Source organism: Eptatretus burgeri, chromosome 11, assembly GCF_056783735.1.
Source record: "Eptatretus burgeri isolate ZD-2024b chromosome 11, Ebu_testis_v1, whole genome shotgun sequence".
Lineage (NCBI taxonomy): Eukaryota > Metazoa > Chordata > Myxini > Myxiniformes > Myxinidae > Eptatretus > Eptatretus burgeri.
The window spans coordinates 72,868,802-72,894,302 of record NC_140971.1 but is presented as its reverse complement, the minus strand read 5'-3'; the positions used below and the strand labels follow the sequence as shown (position 1 = coordinate 72,894,302).

At 43.2% G+C, this 25,501-nt stretch overlaps 1 protein-coding gene across 1 annotated transcript; it reads left to right on the top strand.

Annotated features, from left to right (window-relative positions):
- The first annotated feature begins 959 nt into the window (after positions 1-959).
- On the top strand, positions 960-23,113 carry LOC147017365 (uncharacterized). The gene is made up of 11 exons (XM_085847972.1): positions 960-1,034; positions 1,275-1,334; positions 1,489-1,548; positions 1,784-1,843; positions 2,305-2,367; positions 5,942-6,001; positions 13,584-13,620; positions 13,982-14,103; positions 16,032-16,089; positions 16,204-19,676; positions 22,422-23,113. The coding sequence occupies exons 1-10, from the start codon at positions 960-962 to the stop codon at positions 17,895-17,897; spliced, it is 2,289 nt and encodes a 762-aa protein (XP_085704098.1). The 3' UTR covers positions 17,898-19,676; positions 22,422-23,113.
- Positions 23,114-25,501: the final 2,388 nt, after the last annotated feature.

The following is a 25,501-nucleotide window of genomic DNA, read 5'->3' as shown; positions in this document are numbered from 1 at the left end:
TTGTAATGGGATATTTGGGACCGACGGATCTCGGCGATCAACCCGCTCGGATCGCACACGGTTAAAGTACGCAAAGCGGCTCGTTCCGTACGGGTGCCGCCGAGGGTGAATTTCCCCGGGAGGTTGGGCCACGTGTGTATTTAGGTAAATTGAAATTGGCAATCGACCCTACCCCACGTGGTCTGTCTATTGGTGAACTTTGGTCCAATAAGGGACCCGTACTTTTCCGGAGTTTTCCGAAAAGGTACGATCTAAATTCCAGGCGATCGGTCGAGCCGACTCTACTGCTCCATCTGGTGGTCGTGCTCGCGGCCGATACCCGGCCCCGCAACAGTATATCCTTCAGTTCACTACCAACTACCTCCAGGTCGACCATTCCAGCCTCGAGGAGACCATGACCCTTGGGGAGAGCATTTTACAGAAATTATTTAAGTCTGAGTCCAAGTTACAGCTGTGTGTACCAGACTTGTACCTGTGTCTGGTACAGTGTTTTGTAATATACATCGATTATATACCTTCATTCAAAGATCTGCCATTTTATACAGTAGATCACACACTATAAATGTATGGTGTGTGTGTGTGTGTGTGTGTGTGTGTGTGTGTGTGTGTGTGTGTGTGTGTGTGTGTGTGTGTGTGTGTGTGTGTGTGTGTGTGTTTTATTTCTCATTTGTGATTTCATCATCAACATTCATGATTATGTTGTACAAGTAATTTTGACTGAACCCACATGGTGTTTTTTTGTGCCCGTGTCTGTCATACAGCAGTTGTACGCGAATGTGAAGGTCACCTTGGACATGGTGAAAAATCTTCCACCCGTTCAGGTATATTGTCATGCAATACTCTTGAAGTGTGTGTGACGTGTATATTTTATTTCTCATTTGTGATTTCCCAATCATCATTCAGGATTATGTTCTACAAGTAATTTTGACTGAACCCAGATGGTGTTTTTTTTTATGTCCATGTCTGTCATACAGCAGTTGCACTCGAATGTGAAGGTCACCTTGGACATGGTGAAAAATCTTCCACCCGTTCAGGTATATTGTCATGTAATACTCTTGGTGTGTGTGTGTGTGTGTGTGTGTGTGTGTGTGTGTGTGTGTGTGTGTGTGTGTGTGTGTGTGTGTGTGTGTGTGTGTGTGTGTGTGTGTGTGTGTGTGTGTGTGTATATTTTATTTCTCATTTGTGATTTTCTAATCAACATTCAAGATTATGTTTTCCAAGTAATTTTGACTGATCCCACATGGTGTTGTTTTGTGTCCATGTCTGTCATGCAGCAGTTACACGCGTATGTGAAGGTCACCTTGGACATGGTGAAAAATCTTCCACCCGTTCAGGTATATTGTCATGCAATACTCTTGAAGTGTGTGTGTGATGTGATGTGTATTTAATTTCTCATTTGTGATTTCACAATCAACATTCAGGATTATGTTGTACAAGTAATTTTGACTGATCCCACATGGTATTTTTATGTCCATGTCTGTCATACAGCAGTTACACGCGTACGTGAAGGTCATCTTGGACACGGTGAAAAATCTTCCACCCGTTCAGGTATATTGTCAGGTTGTACTGTGTGTGTGTGTGTGTGTGTGTGTGTGTGTGTGTGTGTGTGTGTGTGTGTGTGTGTGTGTGTGTGTGTGTGTGTGTGTGTGTGTGTGTGTGTGTGTGAGATGTGTCTATTTAATTTCTCATTTGTGATTTCACAATCAACATTCAGGATTATGTTGTACAAGTAATTTTGACTGATCCCACATGGTATTTTTTTGTGTCCATGTCTGTCATACAGCAGTTACACGCGTACGTGAAGGTCATCTTGGACACGGTGAAAAATCTTCCACCCGTTCAGGTATATTGTCACGTAATACTCTTGAAGTGTGTGTGTGTATGTGACCTTTTCTTTGATTTCTGTAAAATGCACATAAAGGGTGATAATAAAGGGTAATTAGGGGTCTTATGAAGCTTATGTGTCTTAAAGTGTCTTTAGTGTATTGGAGTCTTGATTTCGTTCGGGTCTAAACATTCATGGGGGTCATGATAGGTTTTAGGGAGTTTTAAGAGTCTTGAGGGCCTTAAAAGGGGTCTTAATGTTCTCCACCCTCTTTGGGTATTAAAAGGTCATCAGGGTGTCAAGGGGTCTAAAGGTTAAGAGAGAGGGGTCTCAAACTTGTATGCACGCACAGATGCACGAACACACGGACGCATGCACGGCTGCTTTTACAGTATAGATTTCCTTGATAATTACAGACAATGCAGGAAATACACTTTGACTGATATAACATATTTTGTTTATCTGTGTCTGTCCTGCAGAAGCCGAAAAGTTTTTCAGATTATCTTTTGGAAAAATTCTTGAACCTTTTTCCCTTCTTGAAGGTATGATGGCATGGCTTAAATGAGGTACATTTTTGAATATTTTTTTATTAAAAGGAATAAATTCCTGCAAGGGGATAGTGTGAAAAAAATGCTGACTCAACCCAGGGCACAAACCCAAGGACCTCATCGCTCGTGCGGCAACATCCCACTGAGATATTGAGTCTTCGGGATAACCTCAGGAATTTCTTACTCTACCACTGCAAGCTTTATAATGGCGGTCTTTCGTGCCTGCTAGGCAGACGCCAAATTGTGTGCATTGTTGGTTGTTAACTCCATATGTGTGTCTCAGAAGGTCAAACAGAGCCCTTTCAGGTCTCAAAGTATCTACGTGCGTGCATGCGTGTGTATGTATGAGTGTATTCACATATTCAGTCATGGCCAAAAATATTGGCACCGTTGCACTTTTTTCAAACAACTCGATTTTCTCAAAAAAAAGATGAAATTGACAAAAGTATTTGGTCTCCACAATTCTTTATTTTATTATTAATATTATAGAACCTTTGTTTTTGATTCATAACTTAATATACCCTTTTAAATCAGAAAATAAAAAGAAATGGCATCGACAAAATTATTGACACCCAAGACTTAAAGAGCAGGTTTTGGGTCGCTGATGACTTCGCGTGATTCGAAGGTTGTAAGCACATTAATAAACGTGGGGTATTTATTTTCTTATATTTGAAACTCAAAATATGCTAAAATTAACTTTTAAGTCAAAACTTTTTTCAGTGATCGAAAAACAGACCGGAAGTTACCGAAGATGCTATGACCTCACGTTCTCCGAAAACTTCGTGAACATTCGGAAACAGCGTGTGAACAATGGCAAGATGCGAATCAGAGAGTGATTTCAGCGGCGATGAAATTGAGTGTTTTCTTTCCGATATTGCCGAGGAAGAGTCTGTGGATGATGGGAATTTATACTATGGAGTTTCTGGCCCTGAGCCCATATAAATTTGAGCCACTTGCAAGCCCCAGAAAACGGCCTATTTCGTGTACAAGTGGCAGGACTGACTGTCCGGCAGTTCACACTGACAGACTCCACCAGACAGATCGGTTTGTCGATTTTAATTTTATTGTTCGATGCATAAAATAATGTAAAATTTGATTCGTCTGCGACTTGATATAATAATTTTTTTAACCCTCTAGTAGCCTGGTGTTGGCTCAGTTGTTAGGGTGGTGGCTTGGGATCCTCGGGTCCTGAGTTCAAGCCCCGTCGGCCGCTGAATTAATACACCAGGGGATTGACTCAGCCTGTCATTCTTCTGAGGTCAGCAAAATGAGTACCAGTTCCAGTGTGTGTACTGTTAGAGGGGCACTGCGTCAGCGACACAGTCGCGCTTCAAGAAATGATAGCTACCCCGGCAGCTAAGCTGCCATACGACCACCACCAACCCCCTAGTCCCTCAAGAGTCAGAAATAGAATGAATCAATAATGGATCCAAATATAATGGACCCTTGGTGTTGAAGTCTTTCTGACAGCTGAGCTTGACCCCAGCGAAAGTGATGATGGCGTGGCCGATGGGGAAGAGATTCTCAGCCGCGTTCCCCATTACGGGTTACAACGAACGGACTTCCGGATAGTGATCACTTACTCTATTCTAATAATTTCTCGATTTCTTATGCGCATTTATAGATAAACACAATGCCCCAATCCTTGAGAGGTGACACAGTGTGAGAAGATGAAGCAGGAGCCAGCTGAAGAGGAGAAGGCTGAATGGTGGGCACAGTGTCACGCTTCAGTCTCACTTGAGCAGTTGTTTTGAAACCGAGCTCACTTATTGCGTTGCCTTTGTAATCCTCGGCTGTGAAATGGTCACACAAATGACAAAAAAATCCAAAGGGTCCTCTTTACCCGTTTTCTTTGGGGGAAAATTCGCCCGTTTTGTTTGTACGAATCTTATCCACTGCCGGCGAATGTTTGATTCCTTCGGGAATCGGTGGGAGCGATTACCCATTTTCACAAAACATGACGACACACGTACGAGGCATGATGTACAAATATCCAAATAACTTTGTTCTACAATAATACAAAATAAAAAAGGATAATATAGACAGTTGCAAGCTCAAAATAAGCGAAAGAACGGCCCGCTCAACTGGACACTTCTTCAATGAGCGAGTGAGCGTCCGCTTTCTTTTGGAGAACGTGACGTCACCATCCATATATGGGCACACGGCTGTTTTTTTCAATGGCCTCGAGAAATAACAACTTCGGAGTTAAATTTCATTAATTTTCCCAATAGTTAGGCAACCACAATAGTTTGCACCGAACTATTTAATGCACATATAATCATATTGATAAATTTTCAGAACATGTTTGGTGATCTGCAACCTGCTCTAATATTTGGTAGCACAGCCTTTGGACAAAATAATTGCAGTCAAGCTCTTCCTACAGCCTTGAATGAGTTTCCTATACCTCTCTACTGGCACTTTGCCCCACTCTTCTTGTGCAAACTGCTCCAGTTCTCCCAGATTTTAAGGGTGCCTTTTTCCAACTGCTGTTTTCACATCTCCTCACAGGTGTGCAATGGGATTTAGATCTGGACTCATTGCTGGCCACTTCTGAACAGTCCAGCATTTTGTCTTGAACTATTCCTGGATGCTTTTTGAAGTGTGTTTGGCAGTTGATTCAGGTGCTTTCTTCACCATTCGAACAATCCTTCGCTGTACTCTTCGATCAAGTTTTCTCTTGCAGCCACATCTAGGGAGGTTGGCTGCAGTGCCATGAGCCTTAAACTTCCTGATAACATTGCGTATGGTGGACACAGGAAGGTCTCTGGAGATGGACTTGAAGCCTTGAGATTCAACATGCTTGGCTACATTCTTGCGTCTGACCTCCTCAGATAATTCTCTGGTTTTCTTTCTTTTCTCCATGCTCATTGTGGTGCATACAGTGACACAAAACAGCAGAATGACTTCTTTTCTACATTCAAACTAGTTGAATGAGAGATTTATATATTGCAGGCACCTGCAACTCACCACAGTTGAGTTCAATTCCAATGTAAAGGAGAATCACCTCCATGAAATCTAATTATTTGTCAAAACTTCAAAAAGGTGCCAACAATATTGTGCCAACAATATTTTATGATTTCTGTGTTGAATAAGATAAGATTTTGTAATTTTTTCAGCTTTTTTGTTTTGTTCCACTGCAAACCAAAGAAATATGTGGATACCAAAATATTGTTTAATTTCAACAATTTTCTGGAAGAAATGGTGCATTGTTTGAAAAAAGTGCAAGGGTGCCAATATTTTTGGCCACAACAGTATGTGTGTATATGTGTGTGCAAGTTGCTGTTGTTGACTGCTATATCCACATGTGGGTGGGTTTCAGGAGATGGAATGGAGACCTACCAGTTCTTGTGTATGTATGTGTGTATCAGAGATAAATCTCATCGAAAAATTTAATAAACAGGAAGAAATTCTTGCATGGGGCTTGTGTGAAAAAAATCCTGCCTCAACCCAGAAATCAAACCCAAGGACCTCATCACTCGAGCAGCGACAGCACTCTGAACTATTGAGTCCTTGGGAAATCCACTTTGACTGATACAAGATGTTTTGAATTTATTTGTGTGTCATTCAGAAACCAAGTCTTTCAGATCGTCTCTTGGAAAGATTCTTCAACCTTGTTCCCTTCTTGAAGGTACGATGGCATTGCTTACAAAACATACATTTTTGAAAAAACAATATGTATATAATATTTTATATATATATATATATATATATATATATATATATATATATATATATATAATCGATACGTGGAGTATGACGAACACTACCCCGATCCCTATTGGACATAGTCCTACACCAAATCCTCAACTCCAATCCGGCAACTCTGTCAAAAACACAAAGATTACATGGTCAACATCAGTTAAACATCAAACAGAGCTGCTGATCCAGATTTCGGGCTTGCTTGCCCTCATCAAGATGGCATACCAATAAAGATAGAACCAATGATGAGCACATTGCTCTTTGCGGATTATGCGGTTTTACCGTGTGAGACAAAATCCACGGCGTTGCTCACCATAACAGTCAGCAGGTGCGTTTGATGTGTGTGTGTGTATATATATATATATATCATTGCCCTCATAAATAAGTGCCTAAGCTTCATCAACAAATGAAATGACAGGCACTTTTGTTATGAGAGTGACGATATATATATATATATATATATATATATATATATATATATATATATATATATATATATATATATATATATATATATATATATATATATATGTACATACAGCTCTGGAAAAAAATAAGAGACCACTCCAAAATTTTTTTTAAATCAGCATCTCTACATGTACGGCAGCCATTCCAGTGTCTGTTGAATTCCAACACAGGCACACCTCACCTCATTCAACTCAGTGAGGTACTGATTAGGGGATCACCTGAACCGAATCTTATTTAACAAGGAAAAGTATAAAAACCACTGCTGTGGTCATCACTATCCTCTTGCAATAGGACCAGCTGGATGGCAAAAACAGTGCTAGTCGTACCTCAAAAGTAATTGGAATAAAAAAAAAAAACTATTGACCATGCCAAAAGAGTTGAAAAGAAAAGTTTTGAGTGAGGAAAAGAAGGGTTCAATTCTGGCTTTACTGGCAGAGGGATACAGTGAGCGTTACGTTGCTTCCATCCTTAAAATTTCAAAGATGGCGGTTCATAAGAACAAGGTCAAGCAGCAGACATTGGGGACAACAAAGCTACAGACTGGCAGAGGGCGAAAACGACTTTTCACTGACTGGGATGACCGCCAACTCATTCGAATGTCGATCAACAACCGTAGGATGACATCAAGTGACCTACAACAAGAATGGCAAACGGCAGCTGGGGTGAAGTGCACTGCGAGGATGGTTCGAAACAGGCTCCTAGGGGCAGGGCTGAAGTCGTGCAAAGCTATAAAAAAGCACTTCATCAATCAGAAACAAAGAAGAGCCAGGCTGAGGTTTGCAAAAGACCATAAGGATTGGACCATAGAGGATTGGAGCAAGGTCATCTTCTCTGATGATTCCAATTTTCAGCTTTGCCCAACACCTGGTCGTCTAATGGTTAGACGGAGACCTGGAGAGGCCTACAAGCCACAGTGTCTCACACCCACTGTGAAATTTGGTGGAGGATCGGTGATGATCTGGGGGTGCTTCATCAAGGCTGGAATCGGGCAGATTTGTCTTTGTGAAGGACTCATGAATCAAGCCATGTGCAAAGTTGTCCTGGAAGAACACTTGCTTCCTTCTGCTCTGACAATGTTCCCCAACTCTGAGGATTGGTTTTTCCAGCAGGACAATGCTCCATGCCACACAGCCAGGTCAATCAAGGTGTGGATGGAGGACCATCAGATCAAAACCCTGTCATGGCCAGCCCAATCTCCAGACCTGAACTCCATTGAAAACCTCTGGAATGTGATCAAGAGGAAGACCACAAGCCATCAAACAAAGCCGAGCTGCTTGAATTTTTGTGCCAGGAGTGGCATAAAGTCACCCAACAGCAATGTGAAAGACTGGAGGAGAGCATGCCAAGACGCATGAAAGCTGTGATTGAAAATCAGGGTTATTCCACAAAATATTGATTTCTGAACTCCTCCTAAGTTAAAACATTAGTATTGTGTTGTTTAAAAATGAATATGAACTTGTTTTGTTTGTATTATTTGAGGTCTGAAAACACTGAATCTTTGTTGTTATTTTGACCAGTTGTCATTTTCTGCAAATCAATGCTCTAAATGAAAATATTTTTTTTTGGAATTTGGGACAAATGTTGTCAGTAGTTTATAGAATAAAACAAAAATGTTCATTTTACTCAAACACGTACCTATAAATAGTAAAACCAGAAAAACATAATTTTGCAGTGGTCTCTTAATTTTTTCCAGAGCTGTATGTATGTGTATATATATATATATATATATATATATATATATATATATATATATATATATATATATATATATATCTTCTTCTTCTTTCGGCTGCTCCCGTTAGGGGTCGCCACAGCAAATCATCCGTCTCCATTTCGCTCTGTCCTCCACATCTTCCATTGACACTCCAACCACCCGCATGTCCGCCCTCACCGCATCCATGAACCTCTTCTTTGGCCTTCCTCTTCTCCTCCTCCCTGGCAACTCCATCCTCAGCATCCTTCTCCCGATATACTCCGCTTCCCTCCTGTGCACATGTCCAAACCATCTCAATCTCGCCTCTCTCACTTTGTCTCCAAACCTTCCTACCAGCGCTGTCCCTCTAATATACTCATTTCTTATCCTATCCATCCTCGTCACTCCCAACGGGAATCGCAGCATCTTTAAATCTGCCACCCCCAGCTCCGCTTCCTGTCTTTTTGTAAGCGCCACCGCCTCCAAACCATACAACATAGCTGGTCTCACTACCGTCTTGTATACTTTCCCCTTCACTCTTGCAGCTACCATTCTGTCACAAATAACTCCTGCAACTCTTCTCCAACCACTCCATCCTGCCTGCACTCTCTTTTTCACTTCTCTATCACACTCTCCGTTACTTTGGACAGTTGATCCCAAGTATTTAAACCAATCCACCTTCCCCACCTCAACTCCTTGCAACAGCACCATACCACCACCCTCCCTCTCATTTACACACATGTACTCCGTCTTACTCCAACTGACTATCATTCCCCTTCTCTCCAGTGCGTACCTCCACCTCTCGAGGCTCGCCTCAGCCTGCTCTCTAAAGATCATGATGTCATCCGCGAACATCATAGTCCATGGAGACTCCAGTCTGATCTCGTCCGTCAACCTGTCCATCACCATTGCAAACAGGAAAGGGCTCAGAGTCGATCCTTGGTGCAATCGCACGTTTACCAGAAACCAGTCCGTCATTCCTACCGCACACCTCAACGCTGTCACACTGTCCTCATACATATCCTGCACGATCCTCACATACTTCTCCACCACTCCCGACTTCCTCATACAATACCACAACTCCTCTCTTGGCACCCTAACATAAGCTTTCTCTAAATCCACAAACGCACAATGTAACTCTTTCTGGCCTTCCCTATACTTCTCCATCAACATTCTCAAAGCAAACATCGCATCAGTGGTGCTCTTTCCTGGCATAAACCCATATTGCTGCTCACAGATCATCACCTCTCCTCTCAACCGAGCTTCCACTACTCTTTCCCACAACTTCATGGTGTGGCTTAACAACTTTATCCCTCTGTAATTACCACAACTCTGCACATCACCCTTCTTCTTGAAAATCGGAACCAGTACACTAAATCTCCACTCCTCCCGCATCCTCTCACTTTCCAAGACTTTATTAAACAATCTGGTTAACAAAACCCACTGCCATCTCTCATAAACACTTCCATGCCTCCACTGATATACCATCTGGGCCAACCACCTTTCCACTTTTCATCTTCTTCATAGCAGTCCTCACTTCATCTTTACTGATCCACCCCACTTCCAGATTCACTATCTCCACCTCTTCCAACCTTCTCTCTCTCATTTTCTTCATTCATCAGCTCCTCAAAGTACTCCATCCACCTTCTCAACACACTCTCCTCGCTCGTCAGCACATTCCCATTTGCGTCCTTTATCACCCTAACCTGCAGCACATCCTTCCCAGTTCGGTCCCTCTGTCTTGCCAATCGGTATAAATCCTTTTCCCCTTCCTTTGTATCCAACTTCTCATACAGCTCGTCATATGCCTTTTCCTTAGCCTTTGCCATATATATATATATATATATATATATATATATATATATATATATATATATATATATATATATCTCTCTCTCTCTCTCTCTCTCTCTCTCTCTCTCTCTCTCTCTCTCTCTCTCTCTCTCTCTCTCTCTCTCTCTCTCTCTCTCTCTCTCTCTCTCTCTCTCTCTCTCTCTCTCTCTCTCTCTCTCTCTCTCTCTCTCTCTCTCTCTCTCTCTCTCTCTCTCTCTCTCTCTCTCTCTCTCTCTCTCTCTCTCTCTCTCTCTCTCTCTCTCTCTCTCTCTCTCTCTCTCTCTCTCTCTCTCTCTCTCTCTCTCTCTCTCTCTCTCTCTCTCTCTCTCTCTCTCTCTCTCTCTCTCTCTCTCTCTCTCTCTCTCTCTCTCTCTCTCTCTCTCTCTCTCTCTCTCTCTCTCTCTCTCTCTCTCTCTCTCTCTCTCTCTCTCTCTCTCTCTCTCTCTCTCTCTCTCTCTCTCTCTCTCTCTCTCTCTCTCTCTCTCTCTCTCTCTCTCTCTCTCTCTCTCTCTCTCTCTCTCTCTCTCTCTCTCTCTCTCTCTCTCTCTCTCTCTCTCTCTCTCTCTCTCTCTCTCTCTCTCTCTCTCTCTCTCTCTCTCTCTCTCTCTCTCTCTCTCTCTCTCTCTCTCTCTCTCTCTCTCTCTCTCTCTCTCTCTCTCTCTCTCTCTCTCTCTCTCTCTCTCTCTCTCTCTCTCTCTCTCTCTCTCTCTCTCTCTCTCTCTCTCTCTCTCTCTCTCTCTCTCTCTCTCTCTCTCTCTCTCTCTCTCTCTCTCTCTCTCTCTCTCTCTCTCTCTCTCTCTCTCTCTCTCTCTCTCTCTCTCTCTCTCTCTCTCTCTCTCTCTCTCTCTCTCTCTCTCTCTCTCTCTCTCTCTCTCTCTCTCTCTCTCTCTCTCTCTCTCTCTCTCTCTCTCTCTCTCTCTCTCTCTCTCTCTCTCTCTCTCTCTCTCTCTCTCTCTCTCTCTCTCTCTCTCTCTCTCTCTCTCTCTCTCTCTCTCTCTCTCTCTCTCTCTCTCTCTCTCTCTCTCTCTCTCTCTCTCTCTCTCTCTCTCTCTCTCTCTCTCTCTCTCTCTCTCTCTCTCTCTCTCTCTCTCTCTCTCTCTCTCTCTCTCTCTCTCTCTCTCTCTCTCTCTCTCTCTCTCTCTCTCTCTCTCTCTCTCTCTCTCTCTCTCTCTCTCTCTCTCTCTCTCTCTCTCTCTCTCTCTCTCTCTCTCTCTCTCTCTCTCTCTCTCTCCCTTCCTAGCTATCTCCCTCACCACTTCTGCTGTAGTTGTCCAATCATCCTACCCCTCTTTACCACCATCCAACATCTGTCTCACCTCCTCCCAAAATTCCACGCAACAGTCTTCGTCCTTCAGCTTCCACCATATGGTCCTTGGTTCAGCCCTCACTCTCTTCCTCAACCTCACCTCCAAAGTCATCCCACAGACCACCAATAGATGCTGTCAAGCTACACTCTCCCCTGCCACCACCTTACAGTCTCTAATCTCTTTCAGATTGCATCTCCTGCTTAAGATGTAATCCACCTGTGTGCACTTTCCTCCACTCTCGTACGTCACCCTGTGTTCCTTCTTCTTGAAATACGTGTTTACCACTGCCATTTCCATTCTTTTTGCAAACTCTACCACCCATTAGCCCTTCGACATTCTTCTCCTTGAGACCGTACCTACCCATCACCTCCTCATCCTCTTTATTCCCTTCCTCATCATGCCCATTGAAATCTGCTCCAATCACCACTCTTTCATCCTTGGATACACTCTCCACCACTTCATCTAACTCACTCCAGAAATCTTCTTTATACTCCATCTCACACCCCATATGTGGGGCAGATGCACTGATGACATTCATCATCACCCCTTCAATTTCCAACTTCACACACTCGGTCAGACACCCTCCTCACCTCCAATACCCTCTTGACATAATCTTCCTTCAGGATTACTCCAACACCATTTCTCCTCCCATCCACACCATGGTAGAACAGTTTGAAATCACCTCCAATGCTCCTCGCCTTACTCCCCATCCACTTGGTCTCTTGTACACACAGTATGTCCACGGTTCTTCTCTCCATCATATCAGCCAACTCTTGCCCTTTGCCAGTCATAGTCCCAACATTCAGAGTTCCAACTCTCACCTCCACACTTCTACCCTTCCCCCTCTCCTAATGCCTCTGGACCCGCCTTCCCCGTCTCCTTCTCCTCATTCGCCCAGCAGTAGCACAATTTCCACCGGTACCCTGCTGACCAACCGTACCGGTGGCGGTCGTTGGTAACCTGGGCCTCGACCGATCTGGTATGCAAATCCGTTTTATTGTCCGCATAATGATTTGGCATACAGTAGGTTTTTACGCCGGATGCCCTTCCTGACGCAACCCTGGTCGCCTCATACGACACACACGGATATGGTACACCTATTCTAACCGGGGCATACACCGGGCCCAGTACACTGGTACTCATTTCGCCGACCTCGGAAGGATGACAGGCTGAGTCAACCCCCTGGTGTATATTAATTCAGTGGCCCAACGGGGCTTGAACTCAGGACCTTTTGGGTCCCAAGCCGCTGCCCTAACCACTGCGCCAACACCAGGTCTTAATATATATATATATATATATATATATATAATATCAAAGGATGAAGAACTCAAACAGTTTGGAAAGTGAGAAATGCAAGCAAGTAGGCGGTGTCCAATGGTTAGGTGCCTACTTGTCTACAGAATCCAATGGCAGTGAGGTTCATACCACTCCAGCTGATGCTTGGCATTGCGCATGGTGATATTAGGCTTGTGTGTGGCTGCTCGGCCATGGAAACCCATTTCATGAAGCTCTTGACGAACAGTGCTTGTGCTGACATTGCTTCCAGAGTCAGTTTGGAACTCAGCAATGAGTGTTGCAACCGACGACAGACGATTTTTTCCATGCTACATGCTTCAGCACTCGGCCGTCCTGTTCTGTGAACTTGTGTGGCCTACCACTTTGCCGCTGAGCTGTTGTTGCTCCTATACATTTCCACTTCACAATAATAGCACTTACAGTTGACCGGGGCAGCTCCAGCAGGGCAGAAATTTGATGAACTGACTTGTTGGAAAGGTGGTGTCCTATGACGGTGGCACATTGAAAGTCACTGAGCTCTTCAGTTCAGTGTGGCCCATTCTACTGGCAATGTTTGTCTATGGAGATTGCATTGCTGTGTGCTTGATTTTATACACCTGTCAGCAATGGGTGTGGCTGAAATAGCCGAATCCGCTAATTATAAGGGGTGTCTGCATACTTTTGGCCATGTAATATATATATATATATATATATATATATATATATATATATATATATATATATATATATATATATATATATATATATATATATATATATATATATATATATATATATACACACACATATATACATTGTGTGTGTGTGCGCGTGTGTGTGTGTTGATGCGCGCGTGTGCGCGCGCGTTTGTTTTGTGAGTGCAATTTTCTTTCTATTTATTGTGCTATTATTATTATTCTTTCTATTCAATGCAGATCAAAAAAACGCACTGGATGTTAAAACTCTCTCAAGGTAAGTCACTGTTCATATTACTTTTTCTATTTTTCCATACATGAAGAGACCGCAGATCAAATCGCAATAGAACAAAGGACCATTTTCTTGGGGTTAATGTGTTGGTGTTCCCATATCTGAACCCCTGGCTCATGTTGTTAAAGAAGAGAGGTTCGTTAATTACATGAGTTCAAATCCCACATATGATGATGTGATTGTTCATTGTCTCCCAATGTCTTTGTAGTTCACATTCAAGTACACAGATGTTTATATTAATGTCCTCGTCTCCCATTTGATGTATGCATGATATCCTCCATTGTATTTACATCGAAGCAAGTAATAATAAGCTTTTTTTTAACGCTCTCCTTTCTCTTGTTTACAGGATTAATATCGACTCTATCATCGTCCTGGAATGAGTACTTTAACCGCCAGCGGCATTTGGATGTGTTGATGAAATGCCAAATTTTCACTGCTGTTATTGTGCTTCTCAACTTCACCATCCAGGTATGCATTTGATGACTTCCTGGTGAATATTCACAGTCCATTAAAAATGTTTCATTTATGTTTTAGTTGATTCACAATCCATTAAATCTCTCTGGAGTGACAACCTGAGTCGAGAACTGGACAGATCAGGTTCATGGGATAAAGTAAGTTAAATGTATGCAGTGCCTTCAGAAAGTATTCACACCCCTTGACTTTTGTTACATTTTGTTGTGTTATAACCTGAATTCAAAATGGATTCAATTTAAATGTTTTGTCACCGATCTACACAAAATATCCCACAATGACAAAATGAAAACATGTTTTTAGAAACTTTTACAAGTTTAATAAAAATGAAAACCTGAGATTTCTCGAATAAATAAGTATTCAACCCCTTTGCGATGACACTCCAAATTGAACTCGGGTGCATCGAATTTCCTTTGATCATCGTTGAGATGTCTTTACAACTTGATTGGAGTCCACCTGTGGCCAATTCAATTGATTGGGCATGATTTAGAAAGAAACACATCTTTCTATATAAGGTCCCACAGTTGACGGTGCATGTCAGAGCAGAAACTCCACCAAGAAGTCCAAGGAACTCCGAGATAGAATTGGGAGGAAGCATAGATCTGGAGAAGGGTTTAAAACAATTTCTGGACTGTTGAAAGTTCCCAAGAGCACAGTGAACTCCATCATTAGGAAATGGAGAGAAGATAGAACTACACAGACTCTTCCTAGAGCTGGCCATCTGACCAAACTGAGCAACAGGGCAAGAAGGACCTTGGTCAGGGAGATGACCAATAACCCAATGACTACTCTGATGGAACTAGAGTTCCTTGGCTGAGATGGGAGAACCTGCCAGAAGGACAACAATCTCTGCAGCACTTCACAAATCTAGGCTGCATCGGAGAGTGGCCAGACAGAAGCGACTCCTGAGAAAAAGGCACACGACAGCACACCTAGAGTTTGCAAAAGGGCACATGAAGGATTCTGAGAATATGAAGCAAAAGATTATGTGGTCCAATGAGATGAAAATTTAACTCTTTGGCTCAAATGCAAAGTGCTATGCCTGGTGGAAACTGAGCACAGCTCACCACCCATCTAACACCATCCCTATCTGATGCATGGTAGTGGCAGCATCATGCTATGGGGATGCTTTTGAGCAGAATGGACTAGGAGATTTGTAAAGAAAGAGGGAACAATGAATGGAGCAAAATACAGGCAAATCCTTGAGGAGAACCTGCTTCAGAGTGCAAAAGACCTGAGACTAGAGTGAATGTTTACATTCCAACAGGACAATGCCCCCAAGCATACAGCCAAATCAACATTGGAATGGCTTCAGAACAAGACTATGAAAGTCCTTGAGTAGCCCAGCCAAAGCCCAGACTTGAATACCATTGAGAATCTGTGGAAAGACTTGAAGATTGCTGTTCACCGACATTCTCCATCCAACTTGATAGAGCTTGAGAAAATCTGTAAGGAAGAATGGGAGAAAATCCCCAAATCCAGATGTGCGAAGCTGATATAGACATACCCAAGAAGACTCGAAGCTGTAATCGCTGCCAAAAGCACTTCTACAAAGTATTTACTCAGGGGATTGAATACTTATTGACGCAAAACATTTCAGCTTTTCATTTTTAGTGAATTTGTTAAAAATTCTAAAAACACATTTTCACTTTGTCATTATATGATATTTTGTATCGGTCGGTGATTTAAAAAAATTCAAATTTAATGCATTTTATGTTCAAGCAGCAACAACAAAATGTGAAAAATTGAAGGGGTGTGAATACTTTCTGAAGTCAAGGTACATAACAGAGTATGGGGTGACATACATGACAAGTCAAATTGATTCGTCCTTAAGCTTTGTTCGGAACTTGCGTGGAATCAAAAATGATGTCACATGACACAAAGTACTCTCTTAAGGTGTGTTGTTTCACTGCACTTTGTTACAGAGTAATCTACTTGGCGTACAGCGTCACCAATGTTACAAGAGGCGAATAAACAAGTGTCGTAAGTTACTGAAATTGAGATTGGGCACATTTCACTCAAGTATACGAACAATAAAATTAATTTAAATTAAGCAATTATAACTCCAACTGATAATGATTTTGTTCTCATTCACAGACTGCTCTAAATCCACACAGAGAAGCAGAAATACCAGAAGATGGGATTCTGAGATCCCGGAAGTGAATGCTCTTGTGCCAGTGAAAGAATTACAACAGGATCACACATACCAATCATGTGTGACATCCCAGCACAAGACGGTTCTGCAGGATCAGACGACCATCGTGCTCAGCCATGATGTTTTATCCACAGTGATTCAGGATTTTTTCAGATCATATGGGATCATGTCAGAGGCCAAGGAGACTATTTATCTGAGGTCTAGTGGAATGGCGAATGTACATATACAGTTTTGTACAATCCTTAATTTGACGTCGAGTTTGTTCATGACAAACAACCAGGAAGTAATCACGATTCAGTTAACCCGATGTAAAAACACCCAATGGCCGATGATTGAATCAGCATCAATGGGAATTGGAACACACAACCCATTCAGAATATCGAGAACTATACAGCATGAACTTGGAAAGTCAGACTATAAGAATGCACTGGGCTTACCTGCAACGATTCAAGACATGCCAAAAGATAAAACTTCTTTCTCAGTCCTGAAACAAGAGGGACATCCTGATCCTGTAAATCATCCGGTGTCAATAGTATCAGAAAATGTAACGGAACAAGGCAACATCTCTTTGCCAGTTGAGATCCCGATAGATTTCAATCAAAACTTCGTGAGAAGACCAGTGAAAAGTTCTCCAAGAAGATATTGTTTACCCGTAAAGATACCAGGAGCAGTGATTACTCTTTCCAAAACTACCTCTGCCATTAGCACACCAGGAAGAAAATCTCATATGCCTGTAATGATACCAGGGGCAGAGATTGCTCCTTCCAAAACTCCCTCTGCCATTAGCACACCAGGAAGAAAATCTCATATGCCTGTAATGATACCAGGGGCAGAGATTGCTCCTTCCAAAACTCCCTCTGCCATTAGCACACCAGGAAGAAAATCTCATATGCCTGTAATGATACCAGGGGCAGAGATTGCTCCTTCCAAAACTCCCTCTGCCATTAGCACACCAGGAAGAAAATCTCATATGCCTGTAATGATACCAGGGGCAGAGATTGCTCCTTCCAAAACTCCCTCTGCCATTAGCACACCAGGAAGAAAATCTCATATGCCTGTAATGATACCAGGGGCAGAGATTGCTCCTTCCAAAACTCTCTCTGCCATTAGCACACCAGGAAGAAAATCTCATATGCCTGTAATGATACCAGGGGCAGAGATTGCTCCTTCCAAAACTCTCTCTGCCATTAGCACACCAGGAAGAAAATCTCATATGCCTGTAATGATACCAGGGGCAGAGATTGCTCCTTCCAAAACTCCCTCTGCCATTAGCACACCAGGGAGAAAATCTCTTATGCCTGTAAGGATACCAGGGGCAGAGATTGCTCCTTCCAAAACTACCTCTGCCATTAGCACACCAGGGAGAAAATCTCTTATGCCTGTAAGGATACCAGGGGCAGAGATTGCTCCTTCCAAAACTACCTCTGCCATTAGCACACCAGGGAGAAAATCTCGTATGCCTGTAAGGATACCAGGGGCAGAGATTGCTCCTTCCAAAAGTACCTCTGCCATCAGCACATCAGGGAGAACATGTCGTTTACCTGTAAGGATACCAGGGGCAGCGATTGCTACTTCCAAAACTCCCTCTGCCATTAGCACACCAGGGAGAAAATGTCGTATACCTGTGAAGATATGAAAGGTGGTGATGATTCCTACAACTACCAAAACGAAATGAGCCCCAAAGAGAAAACGTATAACACTGATGACACTGAATCTTCACAAAATGACCTCCAAACCAAATAACAAAAACCCTGAAACAGATCACTGGAAAGCCAAGGCCTTAATTTTTCTAGAACAGGAAGGTTCAAGGAAGAGCAAAGTTAATTCTGAAACAAAAGGATGAGAAAGAGAAGAGGAGGAAACCCTGCAGGAGAGAATGGATAAAATCCACAGAAGACTGAAATCAGCAAGTTGGAGGGTTGGATTTGGAATTATTCATGGAGGTAAAAAAGATCGTGGAAGAATATACCTCAACTACCTGGAATGGAATAGAGATGAAGAATGAGTCTTTCTCCAGGAGTTGAATTATAGAGAAAAGTCCCCGAATTGACAAGAAATGTTTTGGTTAAAAAAAGAAAAAAAGTTTGACTGAACTACACAATTGGTTATTTAGTTGAGAAAGTTCCATTGGGAAATAATTTCAGTCCACAGCAATGGAACTCTACTTCAAACAAGTCATGATGATTGGAGTGTAATGCTTAAGTACGTTAAGGAACCTAATCCGAACCTGAACCCAACCCCTAACTGAGTTACTTGCTTTCCTAGTTATTTACTTCCTTACTTTCCTGTCTGTTATTTTCCAGATATTTATTTGAGGGCCACCATGATGCAGGCCGGTGGCCTTCAGAGAAATATCTCCTCAATGTGACCTCTCCTTTCCCTTTGCAAATACCTGATAATCTTGCCATTCTTTTCAGGTGATTCCAATAAATGATTCAACAGCGACTGCCGTGGAATTCCAATCAACCAAACCTCTTACTTTCATCTATGCTCTGCTTTTTCTGTTATTTTGCAGATATTTATTTGAGGGCCACCATGATGCAGGCCGGTGGCCTTCAGAGAAATATCTCCTCAATGTGACCTCTCCTTTCCCTTCCCAAATACCTGATAATCTTGCCATTCTTTCCAGGTGATTCCAATAAATGATTCAACAGCGACTGCCGTGGAATTCCAATCAACCAAACCTCTTACTTTCATGTATGCTCTGCTTTTTCTGTTCTTTTCCAGATATTTATTTGAGGGCTACTATGATGCAGGCTGGTGGCTTTCAGATAAATATTTTCTCAATGTAACCCCACTTTCCCCTCCCCCACCAACTTCATCTTCCCAAAAGAAAGCTTAAGGTTCAACTTCGATCTTCCTCCCATTTTACTGTAACAGGTAGAATCGTCTTCCAGAGTCTGTTTTCTTGTGCTCTTCCCACCAGGTCTTCAAGTTTGCTGCCAACCACCACCGTCATATTTAGTTTGGTAAATGTTTTGGGTTCAGTGTTTCTGATTTTTCTGCCCTCTCGTACTTGAGATTTCCCAATCATTGTGTTGTAGTTCAGTCGGCCGTCAGTCACGGCTTAAGCCAATGAAGCCTTTGTCGCTCCTGTGTGAAGCGGGGCCATCGCCGTAAAATATAAAACACACAGGAAAGAGCGCTCTGTGCTGAGGCGCGGCGGTGATGGTTATGGTTTAACCCTCAACCAGGCAAAGATCCCCGGGGGGTTAAACGGCACGGTAAAGTCTGCACGGCAGTTGTGTACTTCACCCGAGTATGGAGTGCATCATCTGATGGGGATGGTCACCCTGCAGCAGGGGTCAACAACCCAAATAACAAAAAAACATTTTTCCAAATTTGGTCAAAAACGCAATAGACCATCAGCTGAACATCAAAATGGTGGCGATAAATGAGTGTCGCTCCGGACTTCGTGGATATTTTTTTTTTTTTTTTTGTATACCTTGGTCGAGGCTCGTATGAGAGCTAACACACAACTCACAGCAAGGAGGCATGAGACAAGAGGGGTGGGAGTGGAAGGGACAAAACATTGGGGAACAGACACAGGTGAACTGTGGAAGGGAGAGGGATGGGGATGGGACGGGGAACATGGCGAGGAGAAGATGGACATTACAGGGACTTTCAGGAAGGAAAGCAGGAGAATTGAAGGAAGTGGGCTTGGGTGGATTATCGGGGGTAGAAAAGATCGAGGATTTGGATGGGGGAAGATAAGAGGTGGTGGTGAACAGCTGTTTTGAAAGCCTGGAGGGAAGAATGGGAAAGAATAGAGTGAGGAAGTTTATTCCAAAGGCGGGAAAAAAGAGGAATGAAAGAGTGAAGATGAGCAGTGATTCGTGATTTTGGTAGTTTTACCAGAAGGGGGTTGTTGGCGGACCTTGAGCGCCCTGTGGAAATGTGGTTGGGACAAATCGCAGAGAGAGCAGGGGGGCAAGGCTGGAGAGGAGTCGGTAGAAGACAGAAAGACCACCGACCAACCTGCGGTGATTGAGTGAGAGGCCCAAAGACTCAGCTTCATTGCGGGAGATGCCAATGATCTTAAAAGCCCTGGTTTCGACAGCGTGAAGTCGAGAAAGGTGGGAGGCAGGAGCACCAGCCCAGAGGGGAGAGCAGTACTCCATCAGGCTACGGACAAAAGCTTTGTAAGTAGTCAGGAGCTCAAGAGGGCCGAGGAAGGACTTTGCACGACGGAGGATTCCCAGTCGGCGACTGGCTTTTGAGGCAAGGTTGGAAATGTGACTTTCCCAGGAAAGGTCATGGCAGATAGTGAGACCCAGAAGCTTGAAAGAAAAGACTTCTTCCAGAGGATTGTTGAGAAAGTGGATGGGGGGTTTTGTAAACGGTCCTTTCGAAGAGACATAGTGAGAGTGTGAGATTTGTGTGGATTGAAAGACATGTTCCACGTGTTGGACCAGTTTGTGATTTTATCCAGATCTGCAGTGAGCGAAGAAGCTGCTGCTTGCCGGTCTGAGGGATGACAGATGGTACGGCAGAGGGTGGAGTCATCGGCAAAGAGAAATAGAGGATTTTCCAGAGAGTCCGAGAGATCATTGATGAAAACCAGAAAAAGAACAGGGCCCAGAACGCTACCTTGAGGAACTCCAGCCTGCACAGGAAGAGGGGATGAAAGAACTCCATTTAGGGCCACACGTTGACTGCGACAGGAGAGGAAGTCTGCGAGCCATGAGTGGAGATGGCCTTGAATACCATGGGAAGAGAGTTTGGTGAGTAGGGCAGGGTGCCAGACTGTGTCAAAAGCACGTGATATGTCCAGGGATACGGCTCGGATTTCCTGTCTGGCATTGAGGACCTCCATCCATTGATGGGAGAGCAGTAGCAGCATATCCAGGGTAGAGTGACCTGGTCTGAAACCAAATTGATGATTGGAAATCAAGCCATTGGAGAAGAGGAAGGATTTCATGTCTGAAGCAATGATGGATTCCATAACCTTGCTGATGATTGGGAGAAGGCTGATTGGTCTGTAGTTACAGGGATCTGTTTTTGCACCTTTTTATGCAGGGCAGTGATGTTAGCAGATTTCCAAGCAGATGGCAGATGACCTTGGGAAAATGAGAGGGTGAATAGAACAGAGAGAGGGTGAGCAAGAGCAGAAGAGCAGGCTTTGAGGACACGTGGGCTGATGCCGTCTGGACCGGTTGCAGAATCTGACTCGAGGTTTGAAAGCAAGCTCTCCACCTTGTCAGGAGAAAAGGATACAGAGTCCAGGGACAGTTGGGTGCGACTGGGTAAAGTGGGTAGAGATAGTGATGGGTTTGGGACACAAGATTTAGCTGCAAACACCGAGTTTAGACATTCAGCTTTATCACGTGTGGAATCAGCAGTGCGGCCATTTGAGGTAAGGGAGGGGATGGAGGGGGAACATACACCAGAAACAGATTTGATTAAACGCCACCAGGATTTTGAGGAGGGAGAGAGGTCTGAGAGTTCAGACTTGAGATGAGAAAGATGTTGTTTTCTGGCTCTCCTGAGGGTAGATACACACTTGTTCCGAGCTTTGTGGAAAGAACTGAGATTGCCATCAGTTGGGTTTGCTTTCCATGAGGCAAAGGCAAGTTGTTTCAGGACAACTGCCTCGCCACAAGCTTCAGTAAACCAAGGGCGGGAGGAAGGGTAAGACAACTGAACACGAGAGGGGATAAATCTGTGCATGAGGGAGAGCAAGTTTCTTTGAAAGAATTCCCAGGATGAGTTGATGTTTGAGAAAGTAGTGATAGGAGACCAGTCTGTAAGTTTGATGGCTGCTCGGAGACCCTGCCAGTCGGCTTGAGTGAAATGCCAGACTCGACGGCGGTGAGGTGGTTCTCTGATGACAGCCAGAGAGATGTCCACTTTAACAAGGACGTGGTCAGAAGAACCAATTGGAGCGAAGGAAGAGCAGCAGATATTGTCAGGGAAATTTGTCAAAATCAGATCCAGAAGAGATGGAGTACCATTGGTTGAGATCCGGGTCGGGAAGTTGACCGATTGAGTCAGTCCCAATGAGTCACAGAAAGCTTTTGCTGACGTCCCATGGCAGGTGAGAGAGGTACCCACACCTAGCCAACTGGCGTGATGACAATTGAAGTCGCCACATAAGAGGAAGAGAGAGTTTGGATGAGAAGATAGAAGATGGTCCATGTTTTCGGAGAGTGAGGTGTAGATGGATATACATGTTTTTGTCATTTTTTCGCAGCCACCAACATGCCTGGCCCTGGATTAAAAGTTCTCCATGAGATACTGTGCCAAGTCGTGTCAATATGACCTCGAAGTGGCAACTACGGGGTTAAAAAGTATGTTTTTTTGTCCCTGAGGCTATGTTTGTCCCTCTAACTATTGTACCAAGGATAACAGATTACTCAAATTTCAGTCAGTCCCGCAGCATGACTTTGTACTATTCCGAAAAATATGGCACCATGAATATTAAAGACGGGCTTTTGATGGCAACTTGAAAACGCCTTTTTTCTTTTAAAAGGGTCAAAGATGAACTGATGCCGCATGTTTACGGCTCATACATTTCCAAACACTAATTCATGGGCTCTGGGAATTGTGTAAGCATCTACAGTCAGCAATTACTCTCTATTTAATAATTATTGATCACCCCTGATATCTGGGCAGGTAACAGTAGACCATTAAAGTTGCCATCTCATGTGAAAAGAGGTCTTACAGGATTATGTTCAAGGCTCCATGCATTTCCGTTCAGGTTTACCAACTATTCATCAGCATCGCATACTGATGCGTACTCTTGACTGCATCAACTATCGGCAAGTGGGAACTGCTGCAGGTGACCATTAAAGATTCTATGTCGAGGGCGGTTCGAATATTTTATGGCAATGGTGGCTGACTTCAGGAAGATAGCGCTCTGGGATCTATATAATAAAGCAGGGGTGTGTGTTTGTCCGTCCCCAAACTAATCCCTCAGTTATGGGGCTTGCCCCGCCAAACCTTCTGTGGAACGTTTTGGGGTCCCAACCGGTGCCTAAAGTGGCAGCATGTTAAAAGCAGTTATTGATGACAGTTTGAATATTTGAATGGCAGTTTGAGTCGATTGTTAGATTGAGGTGTGGTGTAATGGACATGTCTACAAGGGTAATGTGTTTATCACTTTATATATTATCACATGAAGTTGTGTATGATTAAAATTATTTAAAGGTAGTAGTACTTTAAATATAAGTAATAATTAAATAAGTTTGGATGAGGGTAATGTATTGCTGTGTTGACTGACTGTCTCGACACAACTTTGAGGCTGTGGGTCTATTGATGTCGAGCAATTTACTGATGTGGACCTGTGACCGGGGTTGTGGATCCGCTGTTTGGAGAGGTTCTGGGCTGAAAGGATTGAAACCTCGATGAAAAACGGTTCCCAGCTGATGATCCGGGCAGTTGGGAAATCAGTAAATTGCTTGCAAGTTAAAGTTATAACTTCAATAAAATAGCTTTTTTAAGTACTTACCAGTACATAATATATCTGTGTTTGTGTGTTTTTCCCTATATGTATATGCCTGGTGTTGGCTTAATGGTTAGGGTGGTGGGTTTGGGATTCCTAGGATCCTGAGTTCAAGTCCCACTTGGCTGTGGAATTAATACCAGGTGGGGTTAACTCGGCCTGTCATCCTTCCGAGGTCGGCAAAATGAGTGCCAGCTTGCTGGTATACCGTGTCGGAGTGGCGACCCGTCCAGGATTGTGTCAAATAGCCAAGGAGACTGCTGAGGCAGCACCAACGCTCCGCACAGAGTATGATCCCAATGGATGGACGGACCGATATGTGTGTTTGTATGTGTGTGTGTGTGTGTGTGTGTGTGTGTATTATGTCTGGCTTCCTTATTGGGACTACGGTGCAGTAATTGGTCTTTATTATGATTTTGAGTTTCGATCTGTACGAAGCTGCTCCCAATCCTGGTGTAATATCAGAATGGCATTTATAATTTATATTTGTAACATTGAATTTTGTTATATTAATGGTATCGTATTAATACGTGATTCGAATGATGCTGTTTGGAATTAAAATGTAAAGAGATTGAGTTTGAAGGAGAAGGAAATGATGTGACGGTTTCCACCCATGACAGTTGTGGATTCGGCATTTGTAGTTTTGCCACTGACATCATAGAAATGTTACCGACCTTACTTCTGTTGGGTTCAGCTGCAGTAAGTTTTTTGCTCAAGTCCTTCATGAACTGCCTGTCCATGCTGGACATTCGACTGATGGTGCAACAGGAATGTGGAATTTCTTGGTTCATGTTCACGGCACTCGCCGTTTCGCATTGTGTGTTTGCTTTTGGACTCCCTCCCGTACATAGCTTGGGTGCCTCACCAGTACAGTATACAATGCCTGACCCCAAACCACATGCCGCCATCTCCCAGACTCCACATGCAGTCATATAAACTTCCAACAACCACCTCACAATAAGGTGAGTTGTTATCTTGCCAAAACGAAGTTTTTGCAAGATATGTTAGTTAGCTTGTATGTTTTTTTATTTTTTTTTTTGTTTGGCTGTAATCACGTATAAAAAATTCTGCAGAGCACAGTTATCATTGGAAATTTTTGTAACTTCGCATATCAGAAGCCTGTAAAGGTCCCTTGCAGCGCATAAAATTTTGAAGGTCAAGGTCAAAGGTCAAGATCACTTTGTCGCAAATCAGGGGAGTCGACGAAACCCTTATTTTTGGAGTAATTTTGATCGGATCGTCTTCAAACTTCATGGGAATATAGTTCATGGTCTGGCACTCAGCTGATTAGTTTTTGGTGGTGATTGGCCTTGTTTTGCTGTTTGCTTGTTTGTGAAGTTATTGCTTTGAGCTCTCAATGTTAAAAACAAAAAAAACTTCAAACGATCAGATTTTTTTCCCCACGATTGACCTGCATAGGGGTTTTAAACAGTCACAACGTCATTTGGTCCATTTTCACTCCTTTTAGTGGGGCAACTTAGCTAAATATATAAATAACAATTGTGCATTTTGTGAGGAAAGCACCAAATTTGGCACATGAGTAGGCTATCATAGAGTTACGGCTGTGGAAATTCGCAAACCACCATTCAGGACCCTCAGGTGAGATATCTTCATAGGTACATGTGTAGTTAGCCCAAACCCGTTGTATAGAGGGAATTTATGTGATACATTCGGGCTGCGATCCTTTGAGTTAGGCGTTTTTCTTTTTCTATCTTTTATTTCAAACACACAACATTTCAACAACCACGCCATCCCCATCACAGCACCAACCACACTGCAACCACGCCACCGCCACC